The 27,222-nt window shown below is 39.3% G+C and overlaps 1 protein-coding gene across 3 annotated transcripts in view; it reads left to right on the top strand.

Annotated features, from left to right (window-relative positions):
* gigyf2 (GRB10 interacting GYF protein 2) overlaps positions 1-27,222 on the top strand; it is a 36,453-nt gene that overhangs the window by 6,027 nt on the left and 3,204 nt on the right. For 2 of the 3 annotated variants that reach the window (XM_017718498.2, XM_017718499.2), the window contains exons 7-26: positions 877-917; positions 2,105-2,137; positions 2,430-2,612; positions 4,870-5,090; positions 6,803-6,947; positions 7,209-7,460; positions 7,913-8,106; positions 11,754-11,910; positions 12,131-12,297; positions 13,683-13,777; positions 13,965-14,081; positions 14,283-14,425; positions 15,682-15,767; positions 16,035-16,175; positions 17,451-17,609; positions 18,919-19,242; positions 21,003-21,131; positions 23,739-23,960; positions 24,570-24,757; positions 25,210-25,358. In XM_017718498.2, coding sequence (XP_017573987.2) covers positions 877-917; positions 2,105-2,137; positions 2,430-2,612; positions 4,870-5,090; positions 6,803-6,947; positions 7,209-7,460; positions 7,913-8,106; positions 11,754-11,910; positions 12,131-12,297; positions 13,683-13,777; positions 13,965-14,081; positions 14,283-14,425; positions 15,682-15,767; positions 16,035-16,175; positions 17,451-17,609; positions 18,919-19,242; positions 21,003-21,131; positions 23,739-23,960; positions 24,570-24,757; positions 25,210-25,358 — 3,146 coding nt within the window. The remainder of the gene's footprint in view (positions 1-876; positions 918-2,104; positions 2,138-2,429; positions 2,613-4,869; positions 5,091-6,802; positions 6,948-7,208; positions 7,461-7,912; positions 8,107-11,753; positions 11,911-12,130; positions 12,298-13,682; positions 13,778-13,964; positions 14,082-14,282; positions 14,426-15,681; positions 15,768-16,034; positions 16,176-17,450; positions 17,610-18,918; positions 19,243-21,002; positions 21,132-23,738; positions 23,961-24,569; positions 24,758-25,209; positions 25,359-27,222) is intronic. The other variant, XM_017718500.2, reaches the window with a different exon arrangement.

The following is a 27,222-nucleotide window of genomic DNA, read 5'->3' on the forward strand; positions in this document are numbered from 1 at the left end:
TGAGTGCTCACATTTACCAAACATATAAACTGTGGATCTAGGATCAGCTCCTTCCTGTGTATCTGACTGTAGACAATGGCATGAGAAAATTGCATGTTTTCCATCCACATTTTTTGTGGATTTTGAAAATGTGCAGAAAAAGTCTGAAGTTTGAAAAAATGTCCAAATATCACAATGTATAGTTGTACACTTAGATGAAGTGGAAAGTTGGAATATGAAAAAGGGTGATGGTAATTTTTTTTATTTTATTTTTTTAAAATAAAACCATGACCTATCATATTGCCCTATAGACAATCCGATCATGGCACATTATTTTATGAAGGTTGTTTTCAACATTCTGAAATGCCTAATTCAAAGCTTGTTTGAATGGCTCTGCACAATGTGCTCCCAGAATTCTGTGTTCTTGCATGCAAGCTGGATGATGTTGGGGTGGCACAGAGATTTAAGCCCTCAATAGGTGGACCATTTGCTCATTCTGCCTGATGTCTCTGAGCTGCAAACAACATAGCCATAAAAAGATGACAAATGGATATAAAGATAATTTAAATAGGAGATAAAATAGGAGTAAATCATTCCATCTTGCTCTTTTCGATGCAGCACCTAATCACGGTATCTGTACCACAGTGATGTTTATAATGCTTATTTAAAAAGTGCCAAATTTCAATAGATATAAATTTGAACTTAAAATGTAAGGTGATAGTAATAGATTATTTTCATGTTTAACATTGTCTTTGCTGGGATACTGAAACAATTTTTTACTGAGCCAGCAATAAATGTCTTTATGTAGTAATTTGTGTTTTGCGCCGTGCCCATTTAGACAGCTATGTTAAGTTACCCTGATATGCAGTCTGTGTTCTTTTCTGTGTCTTTATCCAGGGGAGACAGAAGGTTTGAAAAGTCAAGTCGAAAAGATCCAGGTAACAAATTTTTGCCCCAAGTACTTATTTACATTAGTAGTAGGTGGTATGACTAAAAGTTGATAACATAATATAATTTAAATTTGTGATGGTTTCAGTATACATCACTGTGTGTGTGTGTGTGTGTGTGTATGTGTGTGTGTATATATATATGTATATATATGTGTATATATATATATATATATATATATATATATATATATATATATATATATATATATATATATGTATGTGTGTGTGTGTTTGTTGGTAGATTAACAGTGGCTTATTAATTTTGGAATATCCCATCACTTATCAGTAAGAACCATCCTTAACAACCAGTCAATCTGAAATATTTTATTGTACAATATAATAAAAACAAAACTGAACAGTATATATTTCTTTCTAGCACTAGCCTCACAGGCCTGGCAAAAACAATGTTAAATGTTGTCTTTTAGTTGTGCAAAGCTGGCTTATTTGCTAGATGTATGTTCAAAAAAATTCCATTCCACTTTGAATGGAACAGCAGTTTTATTCTGGCACCTGTAGAGGCGGCTGAATGTAATTGTTGCACCATTTAAAATGGAGCAGGACATTTAAATAAGAGGGCACCTTGAGTTTTGTATGTCATTTGTCTGGAATTTGGAAAATTTTGCAGTTATTCACTACCACTTCAAGCTGGTCTACAGCCTGTTACACACACACACACACACACACACACACACACACACACACACACACACACCCTGAGTTGTCTGTAGCTGTCAGTCAGCTACTTTTAGGTGGTACAAGATGAAACAGAAGGTCTTTGGTGTCCATGTTAGGATAAGGATGACCCCAAAAGACTGGGATTTCCTTTGTCCACCGTCTTAAAAACAAAGTGGACAACTTCACATGCAGTGGACTAGACAGCAGGAAGTAATTGACAGTCTGCTGTATTTTCATTTTCGTTTGAAATGTGACAACCATGCCAGGCTTAGCTGTTCAGCCAATGGGTTAAATTAGCATGGTTTGCACTGTTTGTATTTCTTCTTCTCTGCACTTATTTGTGGCATATAGGTGTAATATTATGACAAAAATCAGATCTGATGAAGAATTACAACTCTTACACCTTCCTCTACTAACAGAAGTGTTACAAATATATGGGAGTATCCCCTGGATATGTGAATTGATGATTGTTTTTAAATTCTTTTTTTTGTTTTGTTTAGATGGAGCTCCAGCCCACTTTCAGCTGAATCACAGTAAGTAATTCTCCAGCTCACTAGACCAGCCCTGTCAAAGTTTAGGAGCTAGTTTCTTATACATGGATTAAACCTAATCTTGAACTAAATTGCAATGCTTATAGTGCTACAATTAAGTCCTATTTAGCAAGGTTTTTTCTGGGTTTGGGAAACAGGCTGCAGATTATTCTAGATTGCACCTTCCCATAGTTTAGTATGACGTGTTCACATGTGGAGCACTAAACACTACAGCACTCCCTCTTTGTCTGTCTTGCTGTCTCCACATACCCTTATTTTTTTCCTTCTGTCACAGTACGGGGTAACTATGAGGATGGTGGTCCAGGGGGGTTGGTGCGGAAGCATGACTTTGCACGCTCTGAAAGCGAGAATTGGCGGATGTCTCGAGATGAACAGAATGGTGAGGATGAAGAGGGGGGTGGCTGGCGGCTGGCGGGGTCCCGAAGGGATAATGAACGATGGTGTAACCCAAGTCCAGGTATGGACCCTGATATCTCTTCCACATCCCGCCCCTCCAGTTGCATGGTGCCCTCCCTCTGTTCTGCTCCTCTGTTCTTCATGTTCAGTATCTCTTCCCTGATGCACTATATTGCCTAAAGTATTTGCTCTTCTCCTTTCACATGCAAATGAACTTCACTGACATCCCATTCTTAATCCATAGGGTTTAATATGATGTTGGCCCACCCTTTGCAGCTGTAACAACTTCAACTCTTCTGGGAAGGCTTTCCACAAGGTTTAGGAGTGTGTGTATGGGAATTTTAACCATTCTTCCAGAAGCACATTTGTGAGGTCGGACACTGATGTTTGATGAGAAGGCCTGGCTCGCAGTGTCTGCTCTAATTCATCCTAAAGGTGTTGCATTGGGTTGAGGTCAGGTTGAGGCCAGTCAAGTTCTTCCACACCAACAACCACACCTTGCTTTGTGTGCTGGTGTGTAGTCATGCCGAAACAGCAAGGGGCCACAAAGTTAGGAGCAGGAAATTGTCCAAAATCTATTCCTTTTAGTTAAGTTAACCCCCCCCCACCAAACTTTACACTTGGCACAGTGCAGTCAGACAAGTACCGTTCTCCTGGCGATCGCCAAACTCAGACTCGTCCATTGGATTGCCAGACGGAGCAGCGTGACTAGTTACCCCAGAGAACACGTCTCCACGAGTCCAGTAGTGACACTTTGCATTGCGCTTGGTGATGCAAGGCTGGGATCTAGCTGCTTGGCCATGGAAATCCATTCCTTGAAGCTCTTTACACACCGTTCTTGAACTAATCTGAAGGCCCCATGAAGTTTGGAGGTCTGTAGCAATTGACTCTGCAGAAAGTTGGTGTCCGCTGACCCTGCTGTGTCATTTTATGTGGCCTAACACTTTGTGGCTGAGTTGCTGTCATTCCCAGTCGCTTCCACTTTGTTATATTATCACAGACCGCTCACTGTGGAATATTTAGTAGTGAGGAAATTTCACGACTGGACTTGTTGCACAGGTGGCATTCTATCACCGTACTACGCTGGAATTCACTGAGCTGCTGAGAGCGACCCATTCTTTTTTTATAATTCAGATTTTTTTATTAATGATGTACAACAGGTACAGCATGAATCGCATGTACAATTTGTAAAGTAGCCATTCACTACAAAATCAAAGAGCGACCCATTCTTTCACAAATGTTTGTAGAAGCAGTCTGCATGCCTAGGTGCTTGGTTTTATACACCTCTGACCAGGGAAGTGATTGGAACACCTGAATTCAATGATTTGGATGGATGAGTGAATACTTCTGGCAATATAGTGCATGTCTTATCTCTCTAACACACGCTGATAAGGCTTGTAGTGTTGATGTTTGAATGGCACCAAGTGAAGGGAGAAAAGTGAGCTTGTGCATTTGAGTTGGCTTAGTTTTGTGCCATTGAGTTAATGATTGACAGCCCTGTTTGAGCACAGCTGTCAACACAGGTATATCTGAGTACATATTGATATAAAGGAACGCTGTTTTCCTTAAATACATTTTTCCTTGGTATTAATGTGGTGTTTTTTTTTTTTTTTTTTTTTTTTTTTTTTTTTTTTTAGCAAAATGCGTATGCTTTATTTTGTTTTAGAAGCATGTGTGTTACATTTAATTTTTTTTTAATGATTTTCAGTGATGGTGTCAGACACAAGGAGAAGCTAAGAGCTGCTGACATTGTAACAGTCCCATAATATCATGTGCACCTTTTGATTGTGTAGCTGTATTTGTAATGTGGATCCCATAGATGCAGTTTTCCTTTTGAACTAATGGTTGGAGTTCATGGCTTCAGCTGCATGTCTGCTGGGTTTTTTTTTTTTTAATATATTATTTCTGGAATTTAAAGCAAATTTTAAAGCAATTCTTATGTGCTGTAAGCATCCTAACCAGTCTTACACATTTCTGCAGATTGTGTCTGTTTTGGTGGTTAAAGTCACACAATCCAAATAAATAATCCAACAAAATATTTCTGGTCAAAATATTGCATGGCACCGTCACATTTGTTTTATGAGTATGTTTTAATATTGTAAGTTATACCTTAACCATGCTGTGCAGTTAAGGCCCAGTTTAATATTTTAACATTGTGCAGTGATGTGCTTCTGCACGAGCCAGTGTTGTCATGGTTGAAATGGCACATTCAGTGTTATTGCGTTAATAAATAACTTCCTATCTGTTGACTTGTGTCTAATCAAGCTAGTGATTGACAGAATTGATATTGATTGACACTCTGTCTGTCTGTCTCGTAGATGTGCCACGTTCAGCTGGGTGGCGGGAACACCCAGAACAGCGGCGACGCTTTCCGTTTGACTCGAGGGGGGAGGAGGAGCGCGGTGGGGGCTACCGGAGAGCCCGCTCGGGCAGTGGCAGCATAGAGGATGAAAGGGACAGTCTGCCAGAGTGGTGTCTGGAGGATGCAGAGGAGGAGACGGGTACCTTCGACTCTTCTGGAGCCTTCCTGTCTCTCAAGGTGAGTTGCTACTCCTCTCCACATGTGTCACTTTAGTCCATACGATGCGTGGATTGAATTTAGAAATGTGATCACAAATATTATGATGAAAACGGAGCTTACTCATAAACCTTTTAAATTTGTGTTTATAAAAGTTTTTTTTTCTAGTTAAACAAATACAACTGCTCCTGTGTGTATACAATTGTTAAAACAAATAACAACTTGGTAACAACTCGTATGTGGTGTACATGCCTGGGAAAGTTTGAATAAAACTGGCCTCCTGTATTCCTCTACAACATTGTGTTGGGACCAAAGACCTCTCCGTCCTCCGCTCTGAAGTTCCCGACGATGTGAAAAAACGTTACTAATTAATTAAAGGCAAATCAAAGTTTTACTTTTAATTTAATGTTTTCTAATTTGAAAAGAGTAGCAAAGTAAAAGAATTGGAAAAGCATTCTTGAAAAAGTTAAAGAAAAGTGAAAAATCAAGTCTTGCAAAAAAAATCTGTCAGATGAAAAAAAAAAAAACTAAACTTCAGCCGCAGGTTCGGTTCGAAGGAAGAAAAGGCCCTCTTTATTAGTTCCAGTGTGTCAAGTTGGCGCCCCGAAATCCAAAATGTACATACGTTTCAAAAACCATACATTTTATACCACTCTTGGACGAGCTCAACACCCCTCCTGGGGGTGAGATCATCGCCCCACCTTTTTTGATGCATCCTGAAATCACCTTGGTTACCAATAGAACTGTTTTTCTAGCATTTTTAGGAACCCTTGTATCCTATATTTTATATAATTCCCTTATCCTGGCACCTGAGGTCATCTTAACCAAGTGTTGGGTGCTCGCCTCGTTAGTTTTGATTGATGGGCTACTTTCTACCGGTTCTAATCTATTTTGCTCACTAACGGCAGGCTTGTTTTCACTGAATGGGCAACAGTTCTCAAGGCTCCTAGGCCAGGTGCACTCGCTGTCAAAGATCTCTTTCATAGCCTATGCATTGTTCATGTAGTGGAAATTCCATATTTGGAAGTTTTGGGCCTGCTTTTTCCGGTCCCTGTCTGCCTGCCTCAGTTAAATGCTTACAGGCCTGTCTTTCTCATGCTCATAACTCTATCTTTAATAATTTGTAAGGTAATGATTATTACAACACTTTTATTAAAAGGTGATTTAAGGACATATTTCTTCAAAAAATCCCACAATTGCTTGGACCAAGACCTGCCCAACCCATAGAGGCCAGTTCCTCTGCATTAGCTGCATGGGGCGGGGGCAGAGTATGGTGTTTTTTTTTTTTTCTTTTTTTTTTTTTTTTGTGCAAAATTATGAATATAAAGAAAAATACACTACATTTTATTTGAATAAGGTTTTGAATGGATTATTCCCAACCTGGCTAAATAAACGGTTTCATCTGGCACAATTGTTATTTAAAATACCCTTCTCATAAATAACTGTTCAATATTCATATATTGTTAAAAGGGTTTCTAATAATTCATTTATTTGAATAGGTCCCATTGCCTTTGCAGGCCTTCAGTCAGTGTGCAGTGCTCAAAATAATGGAAATTGTCTTAAATGACTAATATTTGGCAGTTCATCTGAAAGAATCTTTTTCTCGCTTAGTGTTTGTGCAGAAATTAGTCTTCTAGCTTCCTTATCTGTTTGGAAATGTATGCTTTCTGTTTATTCAAGCAACTGCAATATAGTTTTAAAATATTTTATTTCTTTGTTCGTTATCCGCTTAGAAAGCTCCTAAGGAGCCAATTCTGGAGGAGGCGGAGCTAGAGTTTCGTCCCCTGGAGGAGTGCGAAGAGCGCTCGGAGAAAGACGACAGCGAAGCAGAGCATACCAAAGAGTCCGAAGGCAAGCACCAGACTGCCAGACACGAGGGTAAGAGATGGTGGAAAACCCGCTCAAATATTTTTGCTCAGTTGACTCATTTCAGTACTAGTATGGTGGAATAACTAGCACATGTATAAATCTATTTGAGCTGTATTGCTGAAGTAGTTTTGTTTCATTGAATTTAAGCTTTTCCTTGGATATTTTAAAAAATATATATGTAGCTAACCAATGTTCAGTTGCAAATATGTTAAAATCTGTGAAGCATCGCTTTGACTGTGCTAATAAAGAGCATGACTGATTTGTGTCCAGATGGGGCTAAGTCGGAAGAGGCCTCTCTGCCTGCTCACGTACCGGCAACAGTCTCTGTTCCAGAAGCTGCTGCAACAGTATCCATGCCTTCCAGCCAACCTGATAGAGCAGAAGAACCTGAGAGACTGGCAGAGAGAGTGCTGGTGCCTGAAATCAGAGCCACTACAGCTCCACTACACACACCCCTCCCTAACTGCATTGTGGAGGCCATCTCCATACCACACACCACCAATACCCTCAGCACACTTACAGGTAAGAACAAACTATACTTCCTAAATTGAATGGCTTTCTATATGGTGTGTGTGTGTGTGTGTGTGTGTGTGTGTGTTTCAGGAGTTGGGCTCGGCCCCTTGGTTCCAGTGAAAAGAACTCTTAAGCAGACCAAGAGATTTTAGACAATTTCATGCTCCTAACTTCAGCTTCAGCAGACACACTCCTACACCTTGTGGAAAGCCTTCCCAGAAGAGTTGAAGCACTTACAGCAGCAAAGGGTCTGCTGACATTACATTAAACCCTATGGATTAAGAATGGGACGTCACTCAAGTTTATATGCGTGTAAAGGCATACGAGCGAATACTTTTGGCAATATAATGTGTTTTCATGTTGTTTAAAGTTGTCTTAAGATAATTCTGAATAACTGTCATGCTCAATCTGTGGTTGTGCTTAAATAACAGGAATCTTATTTCATAATTTAAATATTTCAGATCTTCAATCCCCGTCCCCCTCAGTGTTGCCCCCGCAGCCTGTAGTCCCTCAGCCCCAGCAGCCCAAACCTGTGGAAGTGCCTGTGGTGGTGCCTGCTGCTATCTCCTTCAAGAGCATCATCACTCCTATTGGCCAGTCTACAGCCATACCACCCGACACAGATGAGGACGAGGGCCTCAAGCACTTTGAACAGGTAGGTCAGGAGGCCTTAAGGCAGAGTTATACTTATGCGTCCCTGCTTCTGTAAGCTACAGTTAAATAAATCTTTTCTGTGCATCTCTAGGCAGATACATTTCCATGCTTTTGTTAATGAAGTATGTATCAACTGTTTATGAAGCTCCCCTGCTTTCAGGAGAAATATATCTGGTGTCTTTCTGTTTGTTTGTTTGTTTTTTTCTTTTTTTCTTGAACAGTTGTTGTACAACTAACAGATGATCAGTCCAACAAATCCTTTTAAAGCGCCCTGATTTTGAGACCAAAGTCTCAAATCTTCCATTAGTCCTCTGTCTTCTTTTTTTTTCGTATCTTCGTTCAAAGCCATTGTTCTTGTTTTCTGTTCATGTTCAGTTCCCAAATGTGTGAAAGTTTTGGATGGTGACACCACAAAGGTTTAAGAGCAGAAGCTGCACACGCTTCCTTAGAAGTGTGTGGTCGGTTGCTGCATTCTTTAACCCAATTCCAGTCACCAAGGCGCGTGGCATGACTTGCAAACATTGAGGTGTAGTGCCACTTCTGCTTTAGCCAAGATTTATCTGTCTGCCTATAGAGAGTTGTACTCTGTGTCTGTGTCATAAGGGTTACATTAGTTTTACATATTGTTTTGTGTTCTACACTTTGCTAAAATTTCAAGGTGAACACTACCCAAAAGCAATTGGCATCCAATGCTAATAGCCATGTAACAAGTGGATCATACTTTTTTTTTTTTTTTTTTTTTTTTTTTTTTTTTTTTTTTTCTTTTCAGACTGAGTACAAGTGCACATTTTTCAGTACTCACAGATACAGAGTCAGAGACGATACTGAAAAATCTACTTAGAATTAAGTAGTTGTTGGTGTAAATAAGTACAGTGTACCTTAAATACTTAATATCTGGCTGGTTGTAAATGACGTGCATTAGCTAGATATGCTTCATTACTTCATTACATCATAGTTTTGCTTCTCAACTCTCTGTTTCAGCAACAGTCTCTGTAGTACAGCAACAGCAGGAATGACATCTGAGGAGCTCACGTGGAGTTTTATGCCTTGTTGTTTGCTTGGCTGTTTCAGCCGTAGCTGAATGTCCTCTAAATCCAGTTTTTAGAAATCTTCTGTGGTGGCACACATTGTAGGTTTGAATAGACCCTCATGCACAGATAAAGCCTAAGATTTATACATGAAACACAGCCTCTACAAATAGTTTAAGGTAAAATTTTTTCATTCAAACTGTTCACCTGGGTGGAGCCTTTGTCACTGAGGTCTTTGAGATCTGGACTTCCGAAGTTTCACCAGAATGTTTCCCACACCACAAGGAGACACAGGATTTTGGGTCACGTTAACATCAGTGTGGTTGACGCCTACAAATCCACATCTCTCCCTTACCTGGTACAGTCTGCCCTCCTCTCTCTTTTTTTTTTTTTTTTTTTTTTTTCTTCCCCCTGCTCCCCAAGTACTCAGTTCTGTTATCAAACATGTGAAACCTACAACAAGATCTGGATGGAAGAGGCTGACTCATCTCTTCAGCACAAATTCCAGCTATAGTGTTTTTGCAGCCCAGGCCACCACAGTCTTATGTCAACATTTACACCAACTCTGTCCTGGAATATATCAGCAGCTGTGTGGACAGAGTGACAACTAACAAAATGGTACAGATATTCCCTAATGGGCAGTCGGCAGGGCAGTCGTGGGCTGGAGGTTAGGGAGCTGGCCCTGTGACCGGAAGGTTGCCGGTTCGATCCCCAGGGCCGACAGTCCATGACTGAGGTGTCCTTGAGCAAGACACCTAACCCCCAACTGCTCCCCGGCGCCGTGGATAGGGCTGCCCACCGCTCCGGGCAAGTGTGCTCACTGCTCCCTAGTGTGTGTGTTCACTGGTGTGTATGTGGTGTTTCACTTCACGGATGGGTTAAATGCGGAGGTGGAATTTCCCCGGTTGTGGGATCAAAAAAGTATCACTTAATCTTAACTTAATCTTAATCAGAAACCCTGGATGAACAGGCAGGTTCGCCTCTTGCTCAAAGCAAGAGATGCTTTAGCTCTGGAGGGCAGGAGGCTTACAGCTCAGCCAAAGGCTAAACACTGTTACAAACAGTTAGTTAAAGAGCACTTCAACTCCTTAGACTCCTGGAATATGTGGTAAGGCATACAGTCAGTTACTTGCTTTAAATCACCCAGCACTGTGCACTTTACCTCTATGGTCGCGCCGACAGGAGAATTAAGGTGGTCATCTTCAAAACAGATTTACCATCTGATGAGTGTCACACTCTGAACAAGGTGAATGCATGAAAGGCAGCAGGACCTGATGGAGTACCTGGCCGTGTACCTAGAGCCTGTGCTAAGCGGCATGGCTGGGATCTTCATGGACGTTTACAATCTGTCCTGTCAAGATCACCACCATTGTGCCAGTGCCAAAGCTCTGCATGACTTCCACCCTGTTTCACTCATCTCCATCTTCAAATGACTAGTTCTTTCTCATTTGAAATCCTCTCTGCCTGGTACAGTGAACCCACACCAGTTTGCCTACTGCCACAACAGGTCAATGGAGGATGCCATTTCTACACTGTACTGACCTACTGACTGGGGACTGTTAAAACTTGGTATCAGCACATCTCTCTGCATTTGGATTCTGGACATCCTGACAGATCTTAGATCATAGTGGACCTTAGGAGCTTTAGGAGCCAGGCATACACTCCCATGTACATCAACAGAGCTGAGTTAGAGCGTGTGTCTGGCTTTAAGTTCCTTGGAATGTGCATCTCTGATCTACCCTGGTTTCTGAACTCCTCCATCATGGGCAAAATGGCACGAAAGTGTCTTTACTTCCTCTGGAGCCTCAAGACAGCTCAACTGTGTCCTGGCATACTGGTGGACTTTTACCACTTTTACCCCATCTCAGTTGGGTACGGAAACTGCTCTCCATCTGACAACAAAGCACTCCAGCGGATGGTGAAAACTGCTCATGTACCCAGTTACCCACCATTGAGAATGTTTACAGCTGGCAGAGAACATCAGCAAGGATGTTTCTCATCCTAACCAGGGACGTTTTACCCTTCTCCCATCTGGCAGGTGTTACATGAGCCTCCACTCTCACACCAGCAGGCTCAAGAAGAGCTTCTTCCCCGAGTCTGTGACCCTGCTGAACTCCAGACCACCATGTTAACTCCATTATTGCACTCACTGCACTGTTATTGCACTTTATTTCCTAATTTTATTGCACTATTCATTATTTCAGAGTGACTGTACATGTTTGCTCTGCATACATATCATTTCATATGCTGCTCATACAACCTACATTTGCATTATCTCCACTCGCTCTGTATATATGTACATTATACTTCTTTTTTTATTCTTTGACCACTCCACTGTCCTTAATTATACATATTGTGACGACAGCATTGCTTACCAAGGTTACTTTCCTGCGCTTTATATGTAAATAACACTGTATTTTGCACTTCTGGTTAGACGCTAACTGCATTTCATTGGTGCTGTACCTATACTCCGTACAATGACAATGTTGAATCTAATCTAATAATACAGTGCCCAAACAAGCATACAGCAATATTTTATTATTGAGTGAAAACAGACCTAGGCTTGCACATATCTAATAAATAAATTCTGTTCCATCTCCTCTCCCTCGCCCTGAAAAAGGAAGCTGAGAAGATGGTGGCGTATCTGCATGATGGAGGTGTGGACGACGAGCGTTTGACTGCTAAGAGCACAGAGCGTCCCAAATCTGCCGGCCTGCCGCTGTCCCATGAGGCTGCACTTAAATGGTTCTACAAGGACCCTCAGGGAGAGATTCAGGGTGAGGATCAGCACCCCACACATGACCTTCTGCTAATGCAGACTAAAAGAACTTTTCCTCCTGAGTGAAGAGCAGATAAGTTTAGCAGTTGCGGTAAATTTTGCTGTTGTAGTTATGGTAGCTTATTTGAAAACTCAAAGTGGCACAGAAAATAGAAGTGTATAAAAAAAGAGAAGTGCATGTGTCATTTGTTTTTGTTTTTGTATCCCTTGTGTCGCAGGTCCATTCAGTAATCATGAGATGTCTGAGTGGTTCCAGGCTGGGTACTTCACCATGACCTTGCTTGTGAAAAGGGGCTGTGATGAGGGTTTCCACCCCCTGGGAGAAATCTTTAAGATGTGGGGGAGGGTACCTTTTGCCCCTGGCCCCACACCACCTCCCATACTGGTAATAATGTAGAGAAAATGGTGGAAATGGTGTCTTGAACTGTCATTTTAGTTTGGGTTCCTCTGAATCTCTGCAATCATTTTATTTTGGTGAAGGTTTGAAATTGCATTTTGTGCACCAGCTATTTTTCTATAGCTTTGTTAGTTGCCCACTTGTGTTGAGAAACTCAAATGTAAAAGTGCTGATTTTTCAGTGTTCTCTTCTAGCTGGCACACAATCCTAATTGGTTTTCATCCTAGTTTGATTCATATATGTAGCTGCAATTTGGTTACTTGCAAAGTTATTGTTGTTCATTTTCATTTGTTTCTATTATTTTGTACGCGCACACATGTCGCCTTTCAGTGAAATTGGCTGTTTTGAGTGGTGACTATTAGAGATGGCCCGATTAGGGGCCTTGTGCAGGGCTGCAGCAATCCTTAACTAACGAAATTTGGCTAATATGTTTAACATCACTGATCAGCTCTCAGGTTTGACCTAGTTAGAGAAATATTGTCTGATCACTGATCACATGTTTGGGCTGAAAATCGCCTGATACCAATATATAGCTGATTGATCCTTCCATCTCTAGTTAGTACGCTTCTCACATGAATGAACATAGATTTGAAGAATTCTAATTAATTGGGTCTAAGACAACATTACTGAAATGTGAAAAGAAAGCCATGTTTTGTGAGTGGTGAAGTTGGGTTTACAGTGGGCAAAAAATGAATGTGTGAAGAATCATTGGACCTCTTTCACCAATATCATGTTTTTTCTTAAGTTCGTTCTGGAGAAAAGTCCTAAGAGTCCTAAGCTCCGTGCTGTTGAGTGTGTAGATTCTGTTCTTACCCTAGAACAAATACCAAATAAGAAAAAGTTGGTCAGTGTCAATCTCTAAAACTGCTGAAGTGAGATTTAAGAAATTTCATCTTAAGAATAGTTAGTAAATGAGGCCACTTGTTGGCAGCCAGCTTCCATTTAGTTTTATCTGAACTTGATTTTGTTGTTCCTGTAGACTGTCACAGCCACTGAGAGCAACTGGCTACTAATCACATTCCAAAAAGCAATTATTGAGGTCCAAGCATGATGTGCCATTTTAAGAGCCAGTAGAGCGCAAACGATGGGTGCTGTGGCATCTGAAATAGCCCTCAAAAGATAACTATTGTGTAGAATATTTATTTTTACACATCATTCTTCTTTTAACCTTGACATATGTTTAACAAGTCAAAATACCTAGAAAGCTCTACGATATTTGGACACATATTATTCATAATTGAATCAAAATGAGCAATTTACCACTGTATTTTAGTCTCAGAATGCACCTGACTTTCATGTTAATGATGAGTTGTGATCTTTTTCCTTGTTTGTCTTGGCATCTCCTGTATTGAATTTTTTTTGTTTGTTACAAGGGAGATGCTGATCAAGAGAGGATGAAAAGGCAGCAGGAGCTGAATGCTCTAAACATTTATCAGATTCAGCAGTTGCAATATCAGTACATGCTTCGGTAAGACACATTCTCATTTTCCCTCTTGGTCTGCTTAAATCAGTTCACTTTTATTTTATCCTATTTTTTATTTTTGCCTTTAAAAATATTTTTTCCAGATACTGTTTACCAGCTCCCAACGTTTGTTTGTTTGCCCCCCCCCAGTAAATGATCTTTTAAATGATCATCTCTTTCAATGATAACACAGGCATCAGCAGTACGCTCAGGCTCTGGCTCAGCAGAAAGCTGTACTCAGTTCAGCTGCTCCCCCGACACAGCAGCAACAGCAGCTCAACATGCTCCTGCACCAAGGCCTCAAGCTCAGGTTGGCCAGCTGCTTATTTTCTTTATTATTTATGTTTTATTTAACACATAATTTTGTGTATCTTTATTGGTCTGTATTCTCAGTTTGTGCTGGTTTTTGTAGTTTTACCTCTAAACTACTTCTTGCTTGCTTAGGCCAGTTTTAATTCCAGTGGTGTTTTATTCTTTTGCTTGTCTAACATTTAATCACTTTTCCATGCAGATCTCCAGAACAGCAACAGAGCCTATTGCCACCAGTGACGCGTTCCATGTCCGTTCCAGATTCAGGTTCCGTTTGGGATATGCAGAACACATCGACTCAAGCACCATGTACCCCCAACATTCAGCCAGCAGCTCCTAACAGTAGTATGTCAACATTTAGCATTCTCTACACAGAGATCTCGAACAAGTAGTGATTTGAATATTGAAAAATGAATTGTAAAGGAAATTCTTTAGTCAGATAGAACCTTATACCTGACAGTTATAAGGGTTTTATTACTGGTTACAGTTTGTCAGAAGTGTACAGTTTGAGCCCACAAGCTGTAAGCTGCTGTCAGATTGCTTAGTAGCTTGTTTCCTGAAGTGTGTGTGAGTCATACTAAGGTTTCATACCCTGCTTGACTTTCTCATACCAGTAACTAGGACTGGGTAGAAATAATGTCTTGTTATCTCTTCCTCCTGGTTTTAATCTGTCAGTAGAACAGCTTTGACAACTGTATGCAGCTTTTTTGCCCCCATACTGAGATTATTGATGCAAGTCAGTTGATAGAGCTGATATCTTTAAAGACTCATTCAGAGAACTAGATGTTTGAAGGGTGCAGTCACCCAATGTTTTTCACTTTGTTCCCCAGCATTACATGACAGCTGATGGCATTTTCCCCTTAACATAGTTCTTGGCCATGTGATGCATCTGGGACCAACCTGGGAAGTGTGAAGTAACACTTGTTTTTCTAAGTAACATGGAAAACCCACTTCACACTTTCTTCAAATGCTGATGTAGCGTCTGTTAAAGGGACTTGAAGGAAACCACTAAATAGTGTTTTGATTTGCAAGCAACGTTACGGAGGCTCTAGTGGACTCATCACAGAGAGATGAATACCTGCAGTAGAATCCACCCCTGAACATTTACAAAACAGCACCTTAACTGGGTTAGTCTGTAGTTTGTTTGTTTTTTTTTTTTGGCAGGGGGTTGCATCTGAAGAGGTTTTTTCTAATTACTCGTCTCATTTGTTTAACCAAGATTACTGATCAAGATTTATATGTTTCATTTATGTAGGTTACAAGTAGAGCTAACATGATTACTCATTGAAATCGGTGAATCGACATTTTCCTTTTGCATAAAGAAAGTGATATTTCAGATTCTTGTCTCCTGTTGGACACACTCAAGACATCCTTATTTATCTGAAATATTCTGCAGTCTTTTAGGGGATGTGCATGTGTGTGTTATTGATCAGTTAAACCAATTAGTATCGTTTGACTTTTTTACACATCTAATTACTTGATTAGTCATCAGACTAATCCATAATCAAATTAATCAGTAGATTAATCAATTTCTTTTATGATTAATAATGACAGCCCTAGTTATGAATATGTGGCAGCTCAAATGGATGTTTGTGTTTCAGCATGGGAAGGGACCAGTGTGTGGGATCTGCCTATAGACACCATGTCTCAAGCCTCCATTGAGCAGATGCAATTGGAGAAAGCAAAAGTAAGCCAGTTTTTTTCTGCTTGGCTGCGTAAGACAAATTACACTTACTCAATGTTTGATTGACTGAGAATAAGACTAAGAATAAAAGCACTTTGTGTAAAACAGTGACTTAAGTCTTTCAGTATTAAGAAACTACTCTTTTGTAACTTTTTAAGTAAATGTTAGTGTTTATAGCATGTAGTTTCAATGTAGTCATTTTGCTCATGCACAAAGTCTTGGCTGTCTTTGTTCTCATTTTTTGCATACCTGCGGTCTTGTCCTTTTAAGCTGGAAATGGAACGGAGGGAGGCAGAGCTACGGGCTAAAAGGGAAGAGGAGGAGCGGAAACGTCTGGAGGAGGTGCTGCGGGCACGAAAGGAGGAAGAGCGCAAACGTCTGGAGGAAGAGGAGCTGGCACGACGGAAACAGGTCAGAACAGAGAGCGAGGAGGACTTTAAACTCTGAGCTTTGTGGCTTTAAAGGTGAGTTGATGTAGGGAAGTCGTCACATGGCGTAAAAGCCAGGGATATATATGTTACTTGGATGGAGCATGAACTCCAGATGACGATAGCAGACAAGCAATACAAGAATTACAACTACTGCAAAGGCCTTAACTGTATTTTATTTGGAGTTTTTTCCTTTTAAATATATGAAATTCCAGTATATGAAATTGTATTATTAATAGTTATCATTACTACAGATGTTGTAAGTAGTATTTAATGTTAAATCCAAACTGGCAAGCCTGGTTCTGTTTAACAGTGAGCGGAGCAGAAAAACAATTTCTGATTTTTAAGCTATTGGGAAAATGGTTTTAAGCCAAACTGCTTTATACTGGAGCATCTCTAAGACTAATCATTTTCTTAGGCAACTCTGGATAGTTAGCCACCTAGTACGCTCTCATTTATTCATAGTAATAATACAACTGAGAACACAGTAGCTAGTAATGGGGAAACATGGGTCTGGAGTCAGGACCAATGTTTAAAATATCAGATTTATCAAATACTATTGAATGTGTTGCAGTCCTAGTAATGTGTTTTTTAATATGTGAGACCAGGCAGAAAACCCCTGCTAAAATTTGAGTTGTTTGTCTTTTGGCCATTATATTGGGGAAAAAATATAAAAGTAGCCCGAGTGCTTGTACACTCGACAAATTCCAAAGCAATCAGCAAACACTGAAGTGTGTGATTTGATGCGTTTTATCTGCGAAATTAACAATCAAATGAGGATACAGTGACACAAAAATGAGAGGAAAAGAAAATTTGTGTGAAAACAGTCTAAAAGAGAGAGCAGCAGCTGGTGGCAGGAAGAACAGTAAGAGAAGGCAAGAGAGAAATCTGGGCAAGCACTTTTTTCAGGTTATTGTTATCTGATTTGCTTGCTGTGTATGGCATGTCATTTGAAGTCGCATGGTAGCTGTCTGAGATTTTTTTTTTTTCTTCTTTGCTGTTTTTTTTCTTCTGTCGCTCTTCAACAAGTAGACACAAAGGAAATGAAAGACGTAGATGTGGTTTCAGGCCTGGCTCTGTTTAGTGTTACTATGAAAGTAAAGTTCTGTAATAAAATATCTGTCATATGTATATATATATATAAGTGAGTAAGTAAGTGAGTTTAACAAACACCACAGAGCGACTTCGTGGGAGTATATCCCAACATGTGCTGTATTGTTAAAATGTGTGCAGTTGTTTAATTGTCACTCGTGTTTAGGAGGAGGCACTAAGGAGACAGCGTGAGCAGGAGGAGACACAGCGGCGGCAGAAGGAGGAAGAGGAGCGTCTGGCTCAGGAGGAAGCACTGCGCAGACTAGAGGAGAAAAGGAGAGAGGAGGAAGAAAGGAGGCAAAGGGAAGAGTTTCTTCGTAAACAGGTGACACCTGGTATTTTTACTTTCCTTACATTTTACATGATGAACTTAAAAAATATGCACCTCCATTCAAAAGATTTCAATAATAAAAGAGCAGTTTCTTGAAGATGAAAAAAAATGACTACACCTGTATTGTTTCAAAAAATGTATAGGAAACAAATGTTATTTGGGTCCTGAATGAAAGCTGTAGAACACTGACTAGTTATACTAAAATTAGCATCCAACATGCATTGTCCCGGAAAAGTGTTGATTAGATGTCAAGACAGATAACTTGTCAATAAATTACTAATACAGCAGATTATTTGTAATTTATTGATGTTCTAAACAACCTGAGACATCGAATAAAACATGTGACTGTGTCTAACACTTCGATGTACGTTGTGCAAGTTATTATTGAATTACAAGAGGCAGCATAAAAAAAAACTAGAGTGCTAGTCACTAATAGTGATGGGTTCACCCCAACACTCCCCCATATATAATTGTGTGTGTGTGTGTGTGTGTGTGTGTATATTAAATAAAAATATTTATTAGGGGTGGGTATCTCTTGGCACCTCACAATTCGATTACAATTCAGAGGGCTACTGCAATTATAAGATTATCGATGCATCTTGATGCATGTTTTTTTCTATACATGGTCTCTTCTTTTTTTTTTTTTTTTTTTTTTTTTTCCCTCACTGTGAGGACTTGGTACTTTTACAGCAAAGTATTTGTAATGATGTATAATGAATTTACTTCCAACATCTTTTATTAATAAATCAAATGGAAATGATGGCAAGTGGCAAGTGAACTGGAAGGCTCTCATTCACTGCTTTTGTTTGGAGCACATTAGATGCTGCCGCCACTCATCTGCGATAAAATGCACTGTTGTGGTGAAATAAGATCCTGTGGTAATGGATGAATATTTGGAGACTTATTCGCATTTATAAACACCTTAGTTGTTTTCCTGGAATGTTAAATCTGCAACGAGAGACTGTCAAACACTAAAAAGTTGTCAAGCAGAAGTCGCTTCTCTTTCAAATTAGCTACTTCCAGGTTCCGCAGGGTCAACATTACGTTATAAATTAAAAATTTGAAAATAGATTTTTGACATTTGTGAATCGATTCAGAATTGTTCATGTCCTCATCGCGATGCATCTAAGAATCGATTTTATACATGCATGTAATATTTTCAGTTATTTATTTTTTTAAAGTTTGGCAGGTCGGCCAAAGTCGGTGTTGCATTAAAATGTGTCTCCTTTATGTTGTACATTGTATTTAAAAAAAAAAGTGACGAAGTTTGTCAAACGCTCTTGATTTTTGTATGGTTTTTTAGGAGGAGGAGCGGCGGAAGCAGGAGGAATTGGAGGCTCAGAGGAGGCGAGAAGAAGAAAGGCGTCTGGAAGAGGAGGCGGCAGCAGCTGCAGCAGCTGCTGCGGCTTTGGCGCGACAACAGCAGGAGGAGCAGAAGAGGAGGGAACAGGAGCTTCAGAGGCAACAGGAGCTTCAGAGGCAGCAAGAGGCTCAAAGGCAGCAGGAGCTCCAGAGACAGCAGGAGGCTCAAAGGCAGCAAGAACTGCAGAGACAGAGGCAGCAGCAACAGGAGGCCCTGCGCCGACTCCAGCAGCAGCAACAGCAACAGCAGCTGGCCCAAATGAAGGTGAAAAGGAATGCTCATAATGCCCTGTAAATTTGCACCATGCATATGGAGAAAACCTGGCAAATTCAGTTTAAAACTGGCATTGCGATTTGTAATAGTAATTCAAATGCACATCCTAAACAATTTATTGTTGTCATTTTAGCCTTTGCAATATTGATGCAACAGAATTCTGCAATATGCAAATGAGCCCTCTGACAAATTTTCTTGCTGTGTTGAGTATTCTGACTAACCTTCGATGTTCCACATGAGTTCTGTAAAATAAAAAACAAAAAACTTTTTTTTTTGTCCACCCATCAGTTATGTGGGGAAAAAAAAATTTAGACAGATTTCTGTACACACTAAAATAAAGCTTGAAATATTTCTCCCTGCTGTAGTTTTTAGTTAACATGTCGAGTATGCTGAGCTAGAGCTTTATTATTAAATAAGTGAAGGTGGAGTTAAAAATATTTAACAAGTAGATTTATCAAAGTAGAATATACAATTAAACTTAATTCTTGATTATTGTATTATAGATTATCGTATTTTTATGTTTATTTAAATGTGCTCTAATGACTATTGGGAATGTCGTGTCCTGTCAGGTTTATTCACCAACTTTGATTGATGTTTGGCCATTTCTGGTCATTTTCTGATAGAATCTTCGTTTCCTCAATTTTGTACTCGATGTGGTCTGGGTTTGGTCAGATTCAGAATAAATTTATTTGGCATTCATAATGCAATATCGTGTCAGGCTCGGACAGAAAATTCTCAGAGAACTGTGTTCTGCTTCGGCCCAAATTTCAGATTCAGTTAAAGCTCAACTCAGAAGTTGCGGAGGCGATATGGCTTCTGTCATATCTAATTTGTCTAAAGTCTAATTAAGCCTAAACAGTGAAATTATTGTTCCAGTAAATGTAACTTTACTACATATTGGTGAATGAAACGCTGTGTATCAGTAATGTTAAGTACTGTGTAGTGTTATATTCAGGGAGGGGAAAATAGTATACAGGACGATGCAACATACTTCAGGGTGCTTTTGGGGCAATGCGTTTACATGTGTTAACGCTTTATATTTGTTCGGTGTCATAAAATCATAAATGTGCCAGGCATTCATGCTATCCATAAAAAGTGTTTGGTACAGTATGCTTCAGATAGTGTGCAAACAGACTTGCCACTCAATCATATAAACAGTGAGAAAAGTGGGAAATGCATACAATTTAATGTGTGCTACAATGGAGAAAATGGGAAAGGTGATAAATTGAAAAAATAAAAATAGTCAGGAAATGATATATGAAGTAAAAGTTATTTGTATTTTTGCCAGCTGTTTTGTGTAGTGACTTTAGTAAATAATTAAAGACTGCATTTTACTCTTAGAATTTCTTGTCTGGACATGCTTTTGATTTAAACTGACATTTGTCTTTGTCTAGAATTGCAACTATATAATCAATCTAATATTAATATACAGTCACATAAACAGCAGTTTTTCATATTTAGCTTTTTAACAGATTGTATGTATTTCTCAGAACAGGAAAATCATCCATTAACAACATTTAATAATTGGTCCATTAATCAGTAAGTTGTTCAAGATTTATGATTAGTCTTGGTTTAAATTCCAGTGTTGGTGTGAATTCTCTATTAAAAATGCTGCTTATTGCTGAAGAGTCCTCTGCGGTTGAAGATCATTTGAGTTTAGTTTGCCCACTTGTCCTACCTATTTCTCAAGCTAAATCGTGATTTGGTAGATTTGGCTTAAGTGACATTTGTATTTCTTTGCTCTTCTCCAGCTCCCATCATCCTCTAAGTGGGGTCAGCAGTCTGCCTCGGCCTCCTCCCTCACCCAGACACAGAACACTCTATCTCTCAGCGAGATCCAGAAACTAGAGGAAGAGCGGGAACGACAAGCTCGGGAGGAGGTAAGACTCTCTAACTGTCTGATTTTTTTTAATAAATACATTTATTCTGGTATACTATTCAGTGTATAGAATACTTAGCAATTCAAACAGGAACTGTTCTTTGTGCTTTAATGACCACAGCAGAAGACGAATTTTGTTTCTTTCGCATTTTCACATGTAAGCACTCTTACATTTGCTTCATTCATTTGCGGTTGCTGTATTACTGGAACTGATTTCTAACTGGTCCATCATTTGTGGTGGCTTGAAAAACAAGTCAGTTTTCCATTGCCCACTTCCTGTTTACACTGAAATTAAAATGGCTGTGACCAGATCCTGGTTGCTTGTATTTCTACTTGATGCTTACACCATGGTTTTAATGTTGCTGTGCAGTTTTCATGTCAGCCTATGCCTCTTATGCTGAAGCAGCATGGTATCTCTTTGCGCATACTTCCACTGCCTACTTCTCAATGTGTAGGGTAGCTTTAGGATTAGTTACTATACCAGTGCAAGAATAGCTACATAATTTGTCTAAACCTGGCTATGTGAGGTGTTGTGACAATATGGGCTGCAACGAGCATTTATTTTCATAAATCACTTTGGTTCATTATTAATCTACTTACAAATTGCAAAACCAATACCTGCATATATTAGTTTGACAGTGATGTTTCATTCCACAAATTAAAGATGCTGGGGTTGTTCTCCATGCAAAAAAAGGACTTTTGTCAAGGGTGCAGCAACATATTTTCTATGTTGCTCATAAAAAACTCATAGAAAACAAGGAACATTTAATGATAAAGCAGAAATAAATGAAGTAGCTTCTGTGTGGTCAATTACATCATGTAATGAAATTTGATTATACAGATCACACACTGACACATTCACAATTATCTCTGTCAGATAATTTCTGTCGGAAAGCACCTAAAGCCTGCTCATCATAAAGATTGTTCATCACACATTAATGAATGTGTGCAATGGTGTTTTCAAATGTGTGTGCCTATCATGATGAGGTCTGTGTTTCTCTATTTCAGTCTTGTGATGTAAATGGGAAGCTCAAATGTCATCGAGCCACCTAATCAGTAACATGATTTGTTGTCAGCATTTTTTTTATTATTGACATTAATAATGCTAATTAGTCGTTGCAGCCTTAGCAATATATATATATAATTAAACAACAACATTATAAACAACAAATTATAAACAAAGGCAGAACTGGACCGTGTATACATTATTTTTCTACCTAGGCATAAGTCTTGTGGGTGGGGGAAAATCCTGTGATGCACTGGTTGTTTATCACCTTTGGGCTGTGGTCACATTCTTGACCTCTAAAGACAACAGAGGCACATATACACAAATGTTGTTCAGTTCCTTTTAATCTTTGTACAAGACACTTATGTATTGGTGGCAGATAATTTCAATCTTTGCAACTCCATCAAAATAATCAAGTTTAGATAAGAATAAATGTGGCAGTTGTAACAAATGGGATGTCCATTCTAAAAAAAAAATAAATATTAACGGAAGTGGATATTAAAAGACAAATGACTTCTGTATTTATTAACTCAATAAAATAGATTCAGTGCCTTTAATGTTGTTGCTGTCCAAACATTTCATACTTGAATTGTTTATCAGAGGGATATTATAATGTAATAAGCCCATGCACATGAATCCCTTTTTTTCTTTTTCTTTTCATGCCTTCCCCTTGCCTTTTATGTTAGGCAAATACACATGCCTAAGACATCACAAGAGTACATTCAGACTGTGAGAAAATGCTCACTGCAACAGTGGTAAAACATGTCTGATGAATCACCAAAAATGTAACTGTAGCAATACTTATCAAATACTAGCTCTGATGAGGGCGATGATAAAACCAGGGAGCTCAGAGCCTCAAACCTGTTTATGGTGAGCTCCGAAAGTGCTAAAGGACAGCAACGCAGCAGTGCTGCTGTGATGGTTGCTTTTGGGCAGGTGAGTCTGGCACAAGGGTGTAGTTACAGCCTGTCTAGCCAGCCACTGTCCAAGCTGTGAACCAATAGCCATATAACTGAGCTGAACAAAGCTATTATAGAGCTCAGTTTGACCTGCATGCCAGCCTTAATGCTTCTTTCCATGAAAAAAAGAAGAAAAAAAAGCCAAAATAAATAATGTAATAAAAATCCTCATCAGAATCAAGTGATTGATTGAAAGCTGGATTTCAATGAAAGGGCATCAGTTGCTGATTCTGTTATAGTAACACAGTGCACAAGCAGCTGATCATCAACCTGGCTATTAATACACTGCTAGTAGACTTTTTTTTCTGAACTGCCATAAAAAAAGTCTTTATATTGCAGGATTAAACAATTTAAATATTATGTTTTTAATGATTATTTTGATAAGGAATATTAGAGTACTTGTTTGGAAAAGCTGTTGAGCATTCAAAGTCAGTAAAATGCTGGTCCACCCAGCCCTAAAAAAAAAAAAAAAAAGACCAGTGTGCCTCAGTGTTAGGGACATGTTCGACAGTGGTGGGTTCAATGTATATTAAGGAGAATTAAAGGCAAACTTCCTTTTTATATCAGGAATTGAAAAATAAGTGGTCCAACATTTTGAGTTCCCCACTTCTCTGTATGTCAGTGCATCTTTGTTGTTCTGTAGCAACGACGCCAGCAGCAGGAGCTCCAGAGGCAGCAGCAGCAGCAGCAGCAGCAGCAGCAGCAACAGCCCCAGGCCAAGCTCTCAGGCTGGGGGAGCATGGCCAAGCAGCCTACTGCCACCAAGTCCCTCCTGGAGATCCAGCAGGAGGAAGCCCAACAGATGAAGCAAAGGAAAGAACAGCAGGCTACGGTCACTCAGCAAAACCGCACCCAGAACAGAACTGTGAGTTCTGCACATTGTCTTCAGTTCTTCTTTCAGAACTGAATGCAATAACATGAATTATCACAATAATAAAATAACAATAATAATTATTTAAAAAATCACAATCATTTGTCCAAAAGTAAGTTTAAATTTGTCTTTTATTTATTGTTTTATCCTAAAGCTATATTTTCATCGCTAAACATTTTACATGGAACATATTTAATATATAATGCATTTTAAAAAAAACATTTTAGGCCAAACAAATCTAACATCATTTTGGCTGCACTAAACTGTACTTTTCTGAATCGATTCCCTCTTATTTCCTGCACATCTTTTTTTTTTTTTTTTTTTTTTTTTTTTTTGGCGGCATGGTCGTGGTGGACCTCAGTGCTAAATTCTATCAACAGCAGTAACAGAGTGCCGCCAGCATGACAAATTAAAATTGTTTTAGGGTAATGAAATTAAGAAGGTAGAACAAATTAAGCAGAAAACCTAAAGGGGTGGGGGGGTGCAGGGTAAAATTCAAAACTAAAAATTAGAGATGACCTGAGCCCAAATTTTTTATTTTTTATTGTGTAAACTAAAAAATAAGTAAATTGCTTATGCTCTCTCTTTCTGGTTTGTATACAGGTTTTGACCTCAGTGTGGGGTTCAGTGAGTAACATGGGTTCCCACTGGGGTTCAGACAGCAGCAGCATCTGGGGTGACACTCAGAATTCTAACATGGGCTTCTGGGATGATGCTGTTAAGGAGACTGCTCAACCTCCACCATCACGCAAGAACAATGCACAGAAGAACAAGGGAAATGCAAACCTCAGGTAAAACCATGTAGCTGTGTGCTGTAGGATGTGTAAAGAGCAGCTGAAATTAAGCATTAAATTGATAACTGTTATGTCTGTTAGTACATCAGATCTAATGAAATGCATCATTGAGTTAATCAAGATTACATTTTCCTCACTTGTTTCTGGAAGGCAACGCTGTGATTTCCAGTTTAAAATGACTGAGCATGTGTATAATGTTATTTGTCTCTTTTTCCATTCATAGTCTAAACGTTGTATAAGTACATGGTGTGTGTTCATGTCAACTTATGTTTCTGTGGTGTCATGAATAACAGTTGCAGCTAATTATTTATTTTGTGCTGGTTAAATTAATTATAACCTGTGAAAATTGAATTTCTGTGAAAACTTGTTACTGCAATTATAGTGATTCAGAAAAAGACTTCTGTGTAATAAATAATTTTTTGTGTATTTATATTTGTTGTGCATTACAGTAATAGTAACAGTGGGAAATCCAGTAAAAAAGTGGAAGAAGAAGAGAAGCTATTGAAGCTCTTCCAGGGAGCCAATAAGACTCAGGACGGCTTCATGCAGTGGTGTGAGCAAACGCTGCACGCGCTTAACACTGCCAACAACCTTGATGGTAAGCTGTTTACACACACTTAAGCCTTCATTACATGTCCACACATACTGGGACAGTTCCAGAAATAAGCAGCATACTCTTACAGGATGACACTCACAGAACTGAAAATAATAAACTTTATATCATGCCACAAAAGCAAAAAAAAATGCAAGAAGCGAACAATGTGTCTTACATAAACTACAACTGCCGTTTGATGATGGGCTTAACAAGAGCATCTTAGTCCTTAAGTCTTTGTTTGAAAGCTTCTTGTTGATTCCATTCTAGATAGTAAACAGATTTATGACCATATGGTGCTGTAATTAAATTTCTGTTAAACCACAGATGATAGCTGGTTAGAGGGAAAAAGTCATGCATAAAAGTTAGCTCACTAGTGCTAACATCATTCATTCTAAGAATATTTTCTACTTCATTGTACTTATTGCTGTTTTATTAGCCTCAGAATGCACAGTACAACAGAGCTGTAATAAAAAAAAACAGCTATTAAAAAGGAAAAGCTAGATGGTTTGTCTAATTGTGACTGAGATGACAGCCTTTTTAGATTATTTACTTGTATTATCTGTCTGCTCATCATCCGTTGGCTTGCAGCCCAGTTGTAAAAAAAAATATTTTTTTTCCCTGTGACTTTGATCTTCCGAAATCTTTGCATGTTGTCCCTAGTTTAAGAAATTGTAATTTAAATGGACAAAATCTAACATTTGTGTGGATTTACGTTCCAAAAATAGTTATTTTCCAATCTCTTGGAATTAAACAGGCACAATGTACACTATATTTGTAAAAGTATTCTCACCCATCCAAATCATTGAATTCAGGTGTTCGTCACTTCCATGGCCACAGGTGTATAAAACCAAGCACCTAGTCATTCAGACTGCCTGTACAAACATTTGTGAAAGAATGGGTCAGTGGATGCTGAGGCGCATAGTTCACAAATGTCGCCAACTTTCTGCAGTCAGTCGCTACAGACCTCCATACTTCATGTGGCCTTCAAATTAGCACAACAGTGCGTAGAGAGCTTCATGGAATGGGTTTCCATGGCTGAGCAGCTGCATCCATTACGTCACAGGGCGCAATGCAAGCATCAAATGCAGTGGTGTAAAGCGCCGCCACCAGACTCTAGAGTGGTGGAGATGTGTTCTCTGGAGTGACAAATCACGATTCTGTCTGGCAGTCTGATGGACGAATCGGAGTTTGGTGATTGCCAGGTGAACAGTAATTGTCTGACTGCACTGTGCCAAGTGTGAAGTATGGTGGTGGGGGGATTATGGTCTGGTGTGGTGCTTTTAAGGAGTTGGTATCAGCCCCTTTCACTTCAACCAGTGAAAGGAACTCTTAATGCTTCAGCACACCCAAGAGATTTTGGACAATTTCATGCTCTAAACTTTGTGGGAACAGTTTGGGGATGGCCCCTTCCAATTCCAACATGATTGCGCACCAGTGCACAAAGCAAAATCCATAAAGACATGGATGCACGAGTTTGGTGTGGAAGAATTTTACTTGCTTGCACAGAGTTCTCAACCCGATTCAGAATGATGAATTAGAGTGGAGACTGTGAGCCAGGCCTTCTCGTCCAACATCGGTGTCTGACCTCACAAATGCAGTTCTGGAAGAATGGGAAGAATATTGGAAAAATTCCAATAAACACTCTCCTAAACCTTGTGGAAAGCCTTCCCAACAGAGTTGATGTTATAGCTGAAAAGGGTGGGCCAACATCATATTAAAGCCTGTGGATTAAGAATGGGATTTCACTCAAGTTCATATGCGTGTGGAGGCAGACAAGCGAATACTTTTGGCAATATATTGTGTTTTATGTATGTATGAGCTCTGTTCTGATTGGCTGCTCTGTATTTGACGGAACTAAAAAGCAGTC

Source organism: Pygocentrus nattereri, chromosome 19 (assembly GCF_015220715.1).
Source record: "Pygocentrus nattereri isolate fPygNat1 chromosome 19, fPygNat1.pri, whole genome shotgun sequence".
NCBI lineage: Eukaryota > Metazoa > Chordata > Actinopteri > Characiformes > Serrasalmidae > Pygocentrus > Pygocentrus nattereri.